This window comes from Cherax quadricarinatus, chromosome 2 (genome assembly GCF_038502225.1).
Source record: "Cherax quadricarinatus isolate ZL_2023a chromosome 2, ASM3850222v1, whole genome shotgun sequence".
Taxonomy (NCBI): domain Eukaryota; kingdom Metazoa; phylum Arthropoda; class Malacostraca; order Decapoda; family Parastacidae; genus Cherax; species Cherax quadricarinatus.
In genome coordinates, this window is record NC_091293.1 from 67,590,804 (window position 1) to 67,604,088 (window position 13,285).

General features: G+C 39.3%; 1 protein-coding gene across 1 annotated transcript in view; it reads left to right on the forward strand.

The window, feature by feature from the left end:
- Positions 1-12,623, forward strand: part of LOC128684221 (carboxypeptidase N subunit 2-like) — a 115,112-nt gene extending 102,489 nt beyond the window's left edge. The window contains exon 5 of the mRNA XM_053770390.2: positions 10,604-12,623. Within this exon, the coding sequence (XP_053626365.2) occupies positions 10,604-11,265 (662 nt within the window). The 3' untranslated portion in view covers positions 11,266-12,623. The remainder of the gene's footprint in view (positions 1-10,603) is intronic.
- The last annotated feature ends 662 nt before the right edge of the window (positions 12,624-13,285 follow it).

Consider the following 13,285-nt stretch of genomic DNA (forward strand, 5'->3'; position numbering starts at 1 on the left):
GGCATGTCCTTCGAGGAGAGGTTATGGGAAATCGGTCTGATGTCACTGGAGGACAGGGGGAATAGAGGGGACATGATAAAGATATATGAAATACTGCTAGGAATTGACAAGGTGGAGAAAGACAGGATGTTCCAGAGATGGGACACAGCAACAAAGGGTCACAATTGGAAGTTGAAAACTCAGATGAGTCAAAGGGATGTTAGGAAGTATTTCTTTAGCCATAGAGTTGTCAGGAAGTGGAATAGTCTGGAAAGTGACGTAGTGGAGGCAGGATCTATACATAGTTTGAAGATGAGGTATGATAAAGCTCATGGAGCAGGGAGAGAGAGGACCAATGAAGAGGCGGGGCCAGGAACTTTGAATCGACCCCTGCAACCACAATTAGGTGAGTACATTTAGGCGAGTACAGTACTTCTCGCCTCCAGGACTCAAGTCCGGCAAACCGGGTTCCCTGAATCCCTTCATTAATGTTGCACTGCTCACACGTCAACATCACGTAGTCATAAAAACCACTTTCCTCCACTCACTTCTAACACGCTCACACACGCTTATAAATGAAGTGACTAACGTGAGTCGGCAACACACCGTCAATGTTAGATTTAATGTTGACTCCAACAGCGGAAAGAGTGATCAAGTTCCATTGGACATAACATATGCAGTGAAATATGACCTACGAGATGAAAAAGACATTCGTAACAGGAACGCTTAGATTATAAAACTGGAATTACAAGGCTTTAATTAAAACAGCGTTTGAGAGAAATCAAATGAAACTGTATACTGCAAGGAACAGATATATATAATCTGTACAGTGATTCCTGTAGTATATATGAAGATGGAATTAAACAGGTTTTTCCAAATAGGAATATAATAATAATAATAATAATAATAATAATAATAATAATAATAATAATAATAATAATAATAATAGTAATAATAATAATAATAATAATAAAGAATGATTTAATGGAAAGTGTTGGAGAACTGTGACAAAAAAAAAAAAAAAGACTTGGAATCAATGTAGGAAGCGAACCAATCACGAAAGTTGCTAGAGATTCAAGGAGGCTAGAAATAAATATGCAAATGTAAGGAGAGAGAAAGAAAAAAATTTTGATGAGGAAAGAGTAGCCAAAAGCAAGACAGATCCAAACATTTAAAATTTATATATAAAAAAAGTAAACTAAATGTTTAAGACAAAATGCAGAGAATAAATGAATACGACGAAGTCAGCGAGATGGAGAAGAAAATGTATGAAGTATTAGATAGAAAGTTTACAGAATGTTCAAAGAAATGCAAAATGATGCAAGACTGAAACATTAAAGGCACCCATCTTGACTCTCTCTCTCTCTCTCTCTCTCTCTCTCTATATATATATATATATATATATATATATATATATATATATATATATATATATATATATATATATATATATATATATAGGCAGTAGGTTGGTAGACAGCAACCGCCCAGGGAGGTACTACCGTCCTGCCAAGTGAGTGTAAAACGAAAGCCTGTAATTGTTTTATATGATGGTAGGATTGCTGGTGTCCTTTTTCTGTCTCATGAACATGCAAGATTTCAGGTACATCTTGCTACTTGTACTTACACTTAGGTCACATTACACATACATGTACAAGCACATATATACACACCCTTCTGGGTTTTCTTCTATTTTCTTTCTAGTTCTTATTCTTGTTTATTTCCTTATATCTCCATGGGGAAGTGGAACAGAATTCTTCCTCCGTAAGCCATGCGTGTTGTAAGAGGCGACTAAAATGCCGGGAGCAAGGAGCTAGTAACCTCTTCTCCTGTATATATTACTAAATGTAAAAGGAGAAAATTTCGTTTTTCCTTTTGGGCCACCCCGCCTCGGTGGGACACGGCCGGTGTGTTGAAAGAAAGAAAGAAATATATATATATATATATATATATATATATATATATATATATATATATATATATATATATATATATATATATATATATATATATCGTGCCGAATAGGCAGAACTTGCGATCTTGGCTTAAATAGCAACGCTCATCTTGCCATATAGGACAAGTGAAAATTTGTGTATGCAATAATTTCGCCAAAACCATTCTGAACCTAACGAAAAATATATATTTGATTGCGTTTGTTTAGTATTAAATTACTGTAAATGTATTTAAAATACATTTAGTTGGGTTAGGCTAAAATAAATTGTTCTTGTTATAATAAGGTTAGGTAAGTTTTCTAAAATCTTTTGGTGCAAAATTATAAGTTTTTACATCAATATTAATGAAAAAAATATATCTTTAAATGTACAAGAGAAAATTTTAGAAAGGACTTAATTTTAAATGAGTTCTTGCTAATTGACCAGTTTTACATATTCGGCACACACACACACACACACACACACACACACACACACACACACACATATATATATATATATATATATATATATATATATATATATATATATATATATATATATATATATATATATATATATATATATATATATATATATATATATACAAAACAACCACTGTGAGAGAATAGAGAAATTCCAAGCGCTTTCGTGACTACTCCTTGATCATGTGAGTAGTCACGAAAGCGCTTGGAATTTCTCTATTCTTTCACAGTGGTTGTTTTGCATATTCTGAAATCACCTGTTTACTGTGATCTTATTGCATACCTGGAGGTTACCTGAAGGTTATTCCGGGGATCAACGTCCCCGCGGCCCGGTCCATGACCAGGCCTCCCGATGGATCAGGGCCTGATCAACTAGGCTGTTACTGCTGGCTGCACGCAGTCCAACGTACGAGCCACAGCCCGGCTGATCTGGCACTGACTTTAGGTATCTGTCCAGCTCTCTCTTGAAGGCAGCCAGGGGCTTATTGGCAATTCCCCTAACGCTTGATGGGGGGCTGTTGAACAGTTTTGGGCCCCGGACACTTATGGTGTTTTCCCTTAGTGTACCAATGGCGCCCCTACTTTTTATTGGGGCATTGCATCGCCTGCCCAGTCTTTTACTTTCGTAGGGAGTGATTTCTGTGTGCAGATTTGGGACCATTCCTTCCAAGATTTTCCAAGTGTAGATTACGATATATCTCTCATTCCTGCGTTCCAACGAGTACAAGTCAAGTGCTTCCAAGCGTTCCCAGTAGTTAAGGTGCTTGACAGAACTTATACGTGCAGTAAAGGATCTCTGTACACTCTCTAGATCTGCGATTTCACCTGCTTTGAATGGAGATGTTTATGTACAGCAGTATTCCAGCCTAGAGAGAACAAGTGATTTGAAAAGGATCATCATTGGCTTGGCAACTCTCGTTTTGAAAGTTCTCATTATCCATCCTATCATTTTCTTTGCACGTGCGATCGTGGCACTCCTGTGATCCTTGAAAGTGAGATCCTCAGACATTACTACTCCCAGGTCCCTTACATTATTTTTCCGCTCTATTGTATGGCCGGAGTCAGTGGTATACTCTGTTCTAGTTATTATCTCCTCCAGTTTTCCATAACGGAGTAGTTGGAATGTGTCCTCATTGAACATCATATTGTTTACCGTTGCCCACTGGAAAACTTTGTTTATATCTTCTTGGAGGTTAACCGTGTCCTCAGCAGATGACAGCCTCATGCAGATCCTAGTATCATCCGCAAAGGATGATACGGTGCTGTGGTGTATATCTCTGTCTATGTCTGATATGAGAATAAGGAATAAGATGGGGGCGAGTACTGTGCCTTGTGGAACAGAGCTCTTCACTATGGCAGCTTCCGATATAACTCTGTTGACCACTACTCTTTGTGTTCGATTTGTTAGGAAGTTGAAGATCCATCTCCCTACTTTCCCAGTTATTCCTTTAGCACGTATTTTATGGGCTATTACGCCATCATCGCATTTGTCAAATGCTTTTGCAAAGTCTGTGTATATTACATCTGCATTCTGATTTTCTTCCAGTGCATCCAAGGCCATGTCATAGTGATCCAGTAGTTGTGAGAGGCAGGAGCGACCTGCCCTGAACCCATGTTGCCCTGGATTGTGCAGATTTTGGGAATCCAGGTGATTTGCAATCCTGCTTCTTAGCACTCTTTCAAAGATTTTTATGATGTGGGACGTCAGAGCTATTGGTCTATAGTTCTTAGCTAATGCTTTGCTGCCACCTTTATGGAGTGGGGCTATATCCGTTGTTTTAAGTGACTGTGGCATTTCACCCATGTCCAAGCTCCTCCTCCATAGTGTACTTAGGGCACGTGAGAGGGGTTTCTTGCAGTTCTTAATGAAAACAGAGTTTCACGAGTCTGGGCCCGGGGCTGAGTGCATAGGCATGTTGTCAATGGCTTTTTCGAAATCTATCGGAGTTAGGGTAATGTCGGAAATCTGGCATACATTTATTTAGTTTTGAGGCTCATTCATGAAGATATAATATGGGTCGTCGATCCTCAGACCGATTAGTGGTTCACTAAACACAGAGTCGTACTGGGATTTCAATATTTCACTCATTTCCTTGTTGTCATCTGTGTAAGTCCCATCCTGTCTGAGTAAGGGCCCGATACTAGATGTGGTATTTGCCTTGTTTTTGGCATATGAAAAGAAATATTTTGAATTTCTTTCAATTTCACTAATAGCTTTAAGCTCCTCCTGCCTCTCCTGGTTCCTGTAAGAGTCATTTAACTTAAGTTCGATAGTTTCCGCTTCCCTGGTCAGCGCCTCCTTTCGTGTATCAGATATTCTAGCACTCCTGAGGAGCTCAGTGACTCTTCGTCGTCTTCTGTAGAGGGAGCATCTTTCTCTCTCCAGTTTACTCCTGCTCTTCTTTCTTAGGGAAATATGCCTAGAACATGCTCCGGCTGCCAGGAAGTTGATCCTTCCAAGGCACTGGTTTGGATCCATGTCATTTAAGACATCTTCCCAACATGTTTCGTTTAGGACATGGTTTACCTGGTCCCAGTTGATGTTCTTGTTGTTGAAGTTGTATTTTGTGAAGACACCTTCACAGGTACATGCATTCTGTTGATCAGGACCCCTATGCATGTACGTTTGGACTTCGATTAGGTTGTGATCGGAATTAGTTGTTTTTGATATTCTTATGTCTCTTATCAGGTCCTCATTATTTGTGAAGATAAGGTCAAGTGTGTTTCCTAGTTTTGTTGGTTCCACTATCTGCTGGCTTAAGGTGTGTTTTTCGCAGAGACTTAGTAGCTCGTGTGTGTGACCTTTCATCTGCACTACCTCCGGGGATATATATATATATATATATATATATATATATATATATATATATATATATATATCTGCATGTATATATATATGTATATATATATATATATATATATATATATATATATATATATATATATATATATATATATATATATATATATATATATATATATATATCGGAGTCCACAGTACTTTACCACGGAACTAGACTACAGAGTTAACAGGTTCGAGTTCTGCTGTGGACGTAGAGACAATGTTTGTAAATAATTTTGCCTGTTTGCGAATTATTAAGCAGGAAAGGACAAAGCTCGTCTCCTGGCAGTGAAGGCACCACACTCAGGAGATTTCCTGTTAGCTGTTCCCAATTCCTCCCTGGGCACCCGTCTCGACCCACAGGCCATTCGGATTGGTGTTGCTCTTCGCCTAGCCGCCCCCATCCTCACCGAACATAGGTGTATTTGCGGCAGGGCGACAGCTGATCAATTCGGACTTCATGGTCTCGTGTGTCACACAGCAGAAGGGAAGTATGCCAGACATGAGGAGGTCAATGACATCATAAAGAGAAGCCTCGCCACAGCCCGTTGCCCAGCTCAACGGGAACCCCAAGTACAGAGGTCTGATGGAAGTCAAAAGCGTCCTGATGGAGCCACTATGCTACCCTGGAAGGATGGAAAGCAGATTGCCTGGGACTACACCTGTGCTGCCACATTGGCAGACACCTACTTGCCATACTCCGTAGCAGAAGGGGGTGGAGCTGCCAGCCACAGGGAGACCCAGAAGATCCGAAAATATGAAGACCTTCCCCCTTGCTATAACTTCATTCCAATAGGGTCGGAGACCCTTGGAGCATGGGGCAAGTGTTTTCTAAAGTTCCTCAAAGAGCTGCGTGAAAAGTTCATCATAGAAACCAAGGACCACAGGGCGACCAGCTTCCTCTTTCAGAGACTCAGTGTTGCAATCCAGAGAGGAAATGCCTGCAGCATTCTGGGCACGCGGCCCACCGCAGGGGAGCTGGACGAAGTATTCGAGATGTAGCTCTGAGTTACCTATGTTGTTTTACTTTCTGTTGTATTTTTGTGAATGTTTAGCCAATGTATTTTGTCTTTAAATAAAACATACTTGAAATCTAGGGGGTGGTAGGAGAAAATTCTCAAACAGCTTCAGGGAGAACCTTGAGTTTTCCCTGAAGCAAGTTTATTCTTTTCTCTGAGGATGAGGGTCCCCAGAACAGTTCTAGAGGTGGTACCTCCCTATATTATATATATATATATATATATATATATATATATATATATATATATATATATATATATATATATATATATATATATATATATATATATATGCAATAAGGAACAATGGGCTAGTAACCCCTTCTGTAATAATTACTAAAAAGAATAAGAAGAAAATTGTCAAAGTGTGAAGTCTGAATGTGCATGGATGTTGTGCGAATGATAAGAAAGAGATGATTGTGGATGTTATGAATGAGAAGAAGCTGGATATCCTGGCTTTAAGTGAAACAAAGCTGAAGGGGGTGGGAGAGTTTCAATGGAGAGGAATAAATGGGATTAGGTCAGGGGTTTCTAATAGAGTTAGAGCTAATGAAGGAGTAGCAATAATGTTGAAGGATAAGCTTTGGCAGGAAAAGAGGGACTATAAATGTATTAATTCAAGGATTATGTGGAGTAAAATAAAAGTTGGATGTGAAAAGTGGGTTATAGCAAGCGTATAAGCACCTGGAGAAGAGAGAAGTGTAGAGGAGAGAGAGAGAGATTTTGAGAAATGTTGAGTGAATGCGTGGGGAGTTTTGAACCAAGTGTGAGAGTAATGGTGGTTGAGGATTTCAATGCTAAAGTGGGCAAAAATGTTGTAGAGGGAGTAGTAGGTAAATTTGGGGTGCCAGGGGTAAATGAAAATGGGGAGCCTTTAATTGAGCTATGTGTAGAAAGAGGTTTGGTAATAAGTAATACATATTTTATGAAGAAGAGGATAAATAAATATACAAGGTATGATGTAGCACGTAATGAAAGTAATTTGTTAGATTATGTATTGGTGGATAAAAGGTTGATGGGTAGACTCCAAGATGTACACGTTTATAGGGGGGCAACTGATATATCGGATCATTATTTGGTTGTAGCTACAGTTAGAGTAAGAGGTAGATGGGAAAAGAGGAAAATGGCAACAACAAGCAAGAGGGAGGTGAAAGTGTATAAACTAAGGGAGGAGGAAGTTCGGGTGAGATATAAGCAACTAATGGCAGAAAGATGGGCTGGTGCAAGTATGAGTAGTGGGGGGGGGTTGAAGAGGGTTGGAATAGTTTTAAAAATGCAGTATTAAAATGTGGGGCAGAAGTTTGTGGTTATAGGAGGGTGGGTGCAGGAGGAAAGAGGAGTAATTGGTGGAATGATGAAGTAAAGGGTGTGATAAAAGAGAAAAAGTTAGCTTATGAGAGGTTTTTACTAAAGCAGAAGTGTTATAAGAAGGGTAGAGTATATGGAGAGTAAAAGAGTGGTGAGAGAGTGCAAAAGGAGAGCAGATGATAGAGTGGGAGAGGCACTGTCAAGGAATTTTAATGAAAATAAAAAAAAAAATTGGAGTTAAACAAGTTAAGAAAGCCTAGAGAACGAATGGATTTGTCAGTTAAAAACAGAGTAGAGGAGTTAGTAGATGGGGAGATGGAGGTTTTGGGTAGTTGGTGAGAATATTTTGAGAAACTTTTAAATGTCGATGAAGAAAGGGAGGTATACCATCTTTTAGGAGTGAAGAAGAACAGGATGTGAGTGTGGGGAAGGTGCATGAGGCATTCCGTAGAATGAAAGGGGGTAAAGCAGCTGGAACTGACGGGATCATGACAGAAATGTTAAAAGCAGGAGGGGATATAGTGTTGGAGTGGTTGGTATTTTTGTTTAATAAATGTATGAAAGAGGGGAAGGTACCTAGGGATTGGCAGAGAGCATGTATAGTCCCTTTATATAAAGGGAAGGGGGACAAAAGAGATTGTAAAAATTATAGAGGAATAAGTTTACTGAGTATAACAGGAAAAGTGTACAGAGGGGTTATAATTGAAAGAATTAGAGGTAAGACAGAATGTAGGATTGCGGATGAGCAAGGAGGTTTCAGAGTGGGTAGGGGATGTGTAGATCAAGTGTTTACATTGAAACATGTATGTGAACAGTATTTAGATAAAGGTAGGGAAGTTTTTATTGCATCTATGGATTTAGAAAAGGCACATGATAGAGTGGATAGGGGAGCAATGTGGCAGATGTTGCAAGTATATGGAATAGGTGGTAAGTTACTAAATGCTGTAAAGAGTTTTTATGAGGATAGTGAGGCTCAGGTTAGGGTGTGTAGAAGAGAGGGAGATTACTTCCAGTAAAAGTAGGTCTTAGACAGGGATGTGTAATGTCACCATGGTTGTTTAATATAGTTATAGATGGGGTTGTAAAAGAAGTAAATGCTAGGGTGTTCGGGAGAGGGGTGGGATTAAATTATGGGGAATTAAATACAAAATGGGAATTGACACAGTTGCTTTTTGCTGATGATACTGTGCTTATGGGAGATTCTAAAGAAAAATTGCAAAGGTTAGTGGATAAGTTTTGGAGTGTGTGTAAAGGTAGAAAGTTGAAAGTGAACATAGAAAAGAGTAAGGTGATGATGGTATCAAATGATTTAAATAAAGAAAAATTTGATGTTAAATTGGGGAGGAGGAGTATGGAAGAAGTGAATGTTTTCAGATGCTTGGGAGAAGACGTGTCGGTGGATGGATTTATGAAGGATGAGGTTAATCATAGAACTGATGAGAGAAAAAAGATGAGTGGTGTGTTGAGGTATATGTGGAGACAAAAAACATTATCTATGGAGGCAAAGAAGGGAATGTATGAAAGTACAGTAGTACCACCACTCTTATATGGGTGTGAAGCTTGGGTTGTGAATGCAGCAGCGAGGAGGCGGTTGGAGGCAGTGGAGATGTCCTGTCTAAGGGCAATGTGTGGTGTAAATATTATGCAGAAAATTCGGAGTGTGGAAATTAGGAGAAGGTGTGGAGTTAATGAAAGTATTAGTCGGAGGGCTGAAGAAGGGCTCTTGAGGTGGTTTGGTCATTTGGAGAGAATGGATCAAGGTAGAATGACATGGAGAGCGTATAAATCTGTAGGGGAAGGAAGGTGGGGTAGGGGTCGTCCTCGAAAAGGTTGGAAGGAAGGGGTAAGGCAGGTTTTGTGGGCGAGGGGCTTGGACTTCTAGCAAGCGTGCATGAACGTGTTCGATAGGAGTGAATGGAAACGAATGGTATTTGGGACCTGACGATCTGTTGGAGTGTGAGCAGGGTAATATTTAGTGAAGGGATTCAGGGAAACCGGTTATTTTTGTATAGCCGGACCAGAGTCCTGGAAATGGGAAGTACAATGCCTGCACTCTAAAGGAGGGGTTCGGGATATTTGGAGGAATATTTTGTGTATCTTTATTCGTATATGCTTCTAAACTGTTGTGTTCTGAGCACATCTGCAAAAACAGTGATTATGTGTGAGTGAGGTGAAAGTGTTGAATGATGATGAAAGTATTTTATTTTTGGGAATTTTCTTTCTTTTTGGGTCACCCTGCCTCGGTGGTAGACGGCCGACTTGTTAATATATATATATATATATATATATATATATATATATATATATATATATATATATATATATATATATATATATATATATATATATATACTGTCATGCACACACAATATATATGTATAGACTTTCAGACTTCTACGTTAGAAGAATAAAGCCTTGTTTTAAATTTCTCCAAAATATTTTTATAGAATAAAAAAGGGGTATTCCCAGCATAGCTTCATTGATTGGTTCAAGCATAATTAAATTACCAGCAAATCAGGAAATATTTCTGTTGCCTTATTATCATTTGTGAAACATTTTGATACAGTTGCATCACTTAACTCGACATTACAGTAAAAATATACAGCAAAGAGATCTTGAATAAATGCATCCTCAGGTTTATACCATTACTCATAAGAAATATTTAGAGAAACCTATTCTGGTTCCACATCTATTTTACTGCCTTGATATAGTATATACACTCTTGGAAATACAACAACAATAATAATAATAATAATAATAATAATAATAATAATTAAAAGATGAGGTATACAGGTTCTAAATGCGTCGAGAAAGAGGAGAGACTTTAGCTGCCTCTTGAGTTATAATAATTACTAAATACACTGTTATGAAGCTTTACAGAACTGTAGAGAAAAATAAAACACTTAAAGTGTTGAAGCTTATAAGAGAAATGCGGGAGCGTTGATCTCTTTCAAAATTACATCTGGAAGAGATTCTGGTGTTAAGTTTTTAATAACATAATTGACTTTATTTTTGGTTTAACGTTGTATGTACTTCCAGGTGTGTCAGTGCGTGAGCTTGGTGATGGAGGTGTGGCTTGTGATGGACGAGTCAGCTGGTGGACCATCTTGATATGTGTAGGCGTGACATTTCTGGGCCTCGCCATTATCGCCATCTTCCTCGCTTGTCGTTGGAGGAGGAAGAGAAGGAGAAAGAGGAACAACCAAGATAAGACGATAGGAATGTGGGACGAAGTATGGAGGCCAGACAACCACATCGCTGCTACCCATCTCCCAGCACCTCCTACCAATGGTGACTCCACCCTCTACCCCCTCACTACACCCACACGTTTAGGACCACCCCCTCGTCTGCCCCCAGACCATCCCCTCCACCATCTTCACCACCATCACCATCAAGGATGTCTCCAACAGTGCCCCTATGACGCCCTCCACCCTGTCTACCACCCGCTGCTTCATCCCGACCACAACTCATCCCACGCTCCCCTAGACACCCCATCGCTCTACGAGAACACTATGCTAGGCTTCACTCAGAGCCACACCTCCACAGTGACTTCGCAGGGGCCGCCCCTTCCGCTAAGTGATCCTCCTCACTGGTATGCCACCATCAGCGGCGGCGGGGATGACAGTGGCAGGGAGAGTCGACCCATGACGCCTCTCGACCTCACGAACAGTCCCCGCAAAGTGCCCGTCACTTACGTCTAAGTGACAAAAAAGTTACGTTTGATGACATCTCTTGGCCTCACTGGTCAGTATGTTTTGGGGAACTGAGTGAACCTGTGATGAATTTTATACCCCATTATATATAAGTTTGACCATTGTTATACTACGCGATAATTATGCAAACAGCATGTAAGGTATTTACGATAAAGTAGCTGAACGAGGCATGGCCAGGGTATAAAGGAAGTGCGTTAGCAACAGGCACCTGTGATATGCTGTAAGTTACATCAAAACAGCCAAGCTAAGGCGGCTGCTCTTCCAGCTGTCACACTTCAAATGTTTTTGTATAGTGCAACACATTCACGTGAGAGAAACAAATATGGGAAGCTAAATCTCATGATTACCAAATTTAGTGAGATTATCAAGAGAGTAAGAAATATGGAACATGAGAGTCTGGGAGAGTGACCATACAGTTGACCCATGACGAAGCAAAATATTGTGTGTCTGTGCCTGGAGAGGGAGTAGCATTAAGAAAAGTGAAACTGTCAATTGGGAACCAATCACCAAAATAGCTATTTTTTGTTAGTACTTCTTGAAAGTTATTCACAGATGTAGAACCAGTTTGTGAAATCATGATGAGCTGCTACCTGTATTTCAAACATAAACAATTGGAGTGTTTGATCTCTACTACTGGCCTGTTAAGTGATTGCAAGTTTCTTTTTCCTATGCTACGCGAGGCTAGAACTCTCTATGCTCAAGCTACGAGGCGAGAGTTCATGCCAGTACTATGTGTAGTATTGTTTTGAGGAGTTACAGGGAATACATATCAGAGAGTGGAAAAGTTACTTCCTTTTGTTTACCCTTATGCACAGCGCTTCCTGGCTGTATTTGGTATTAGTTGAAGCACAGAGCTTATTACTCACACATCATAAACACATCGCTATGTAACATTTACACTAACTATTTTGAAACATATAACCATGTATGATACAGCATTACACAATACATGATACTGCAGCACACAACCACGTATGATACAGCGACACAAGGCTATGTATGATGCAGCAATACACAGCAATGCAAGATACAGCAGTACACAGCAATGCAAGATACAACAATATAAAGCTATTGTTTGGCATAATTTTGTATGATAAAGGAATACACAACCATATACGCTTCAGCAACACAAAGCCATACATGATACAGCAAAATAACACTGTATAATACAGCAGCACAACCAAGTATGATAATCCTTTACCCATTCCATGATAAGCCAACATTTTCACAGGATTCAGGACATGGCTGTCAGAACCTGCTAAACCTTCCCCAGTTGTTTACATACGAACTAACTGATATTCATTTGTTTTTTTAATGGTTTGTCAGAAATAAAAGATTTTCCATTACATGATCTTTTAGTTTAAGCCATCTACTAATTATTCATTGTCAGTGGAGTAATAGAGGCTCGACACTCCGTTCGTTGATCACGGTTCATTAAAGTCTGTAGTTCAGGCACAGGATATATGCTTTCAACTTTTTTTGTGAGGACAGATAGGTAGCCCTTGTGGCTTAGCGCTTCTTTTTGATAATAATAATAATAATAATTTGTGAGGACAGATAGGTAGCTTGTTGGTCTCGAGATCAGGAAACAGATGATCGAGCCTCAACTACTATTTCTGATGAATAGCTTTGACTGGTTTAGCACCACGTAAATGAAGTGCTAAACTAGTGTGGGTCATACAACGCAATCTGAATATATGTTGAAATTAGAAATTTATAAGATTTATTGTCATCTTCCTGGTTCGTGAGACAAATCAATGATTCTGTTGGCAGATTTGTCAACAATATGATTTACTTATCACCTTACAGGTTCCTGAGACTGAAAATACCAACAGTTCTGCCAACAAAATCAATCAAGCAAAGAATTGACGTTCAGAACTGTCATTAAATTTCTGTAATATTAATAAAAAAATTATTTATACAGATATATGATACAACTATTACAGACCTATTTGACATCACTGACATACTACATAGAATGTCCCTGGTTAATCTTGTCCCCCAGGAT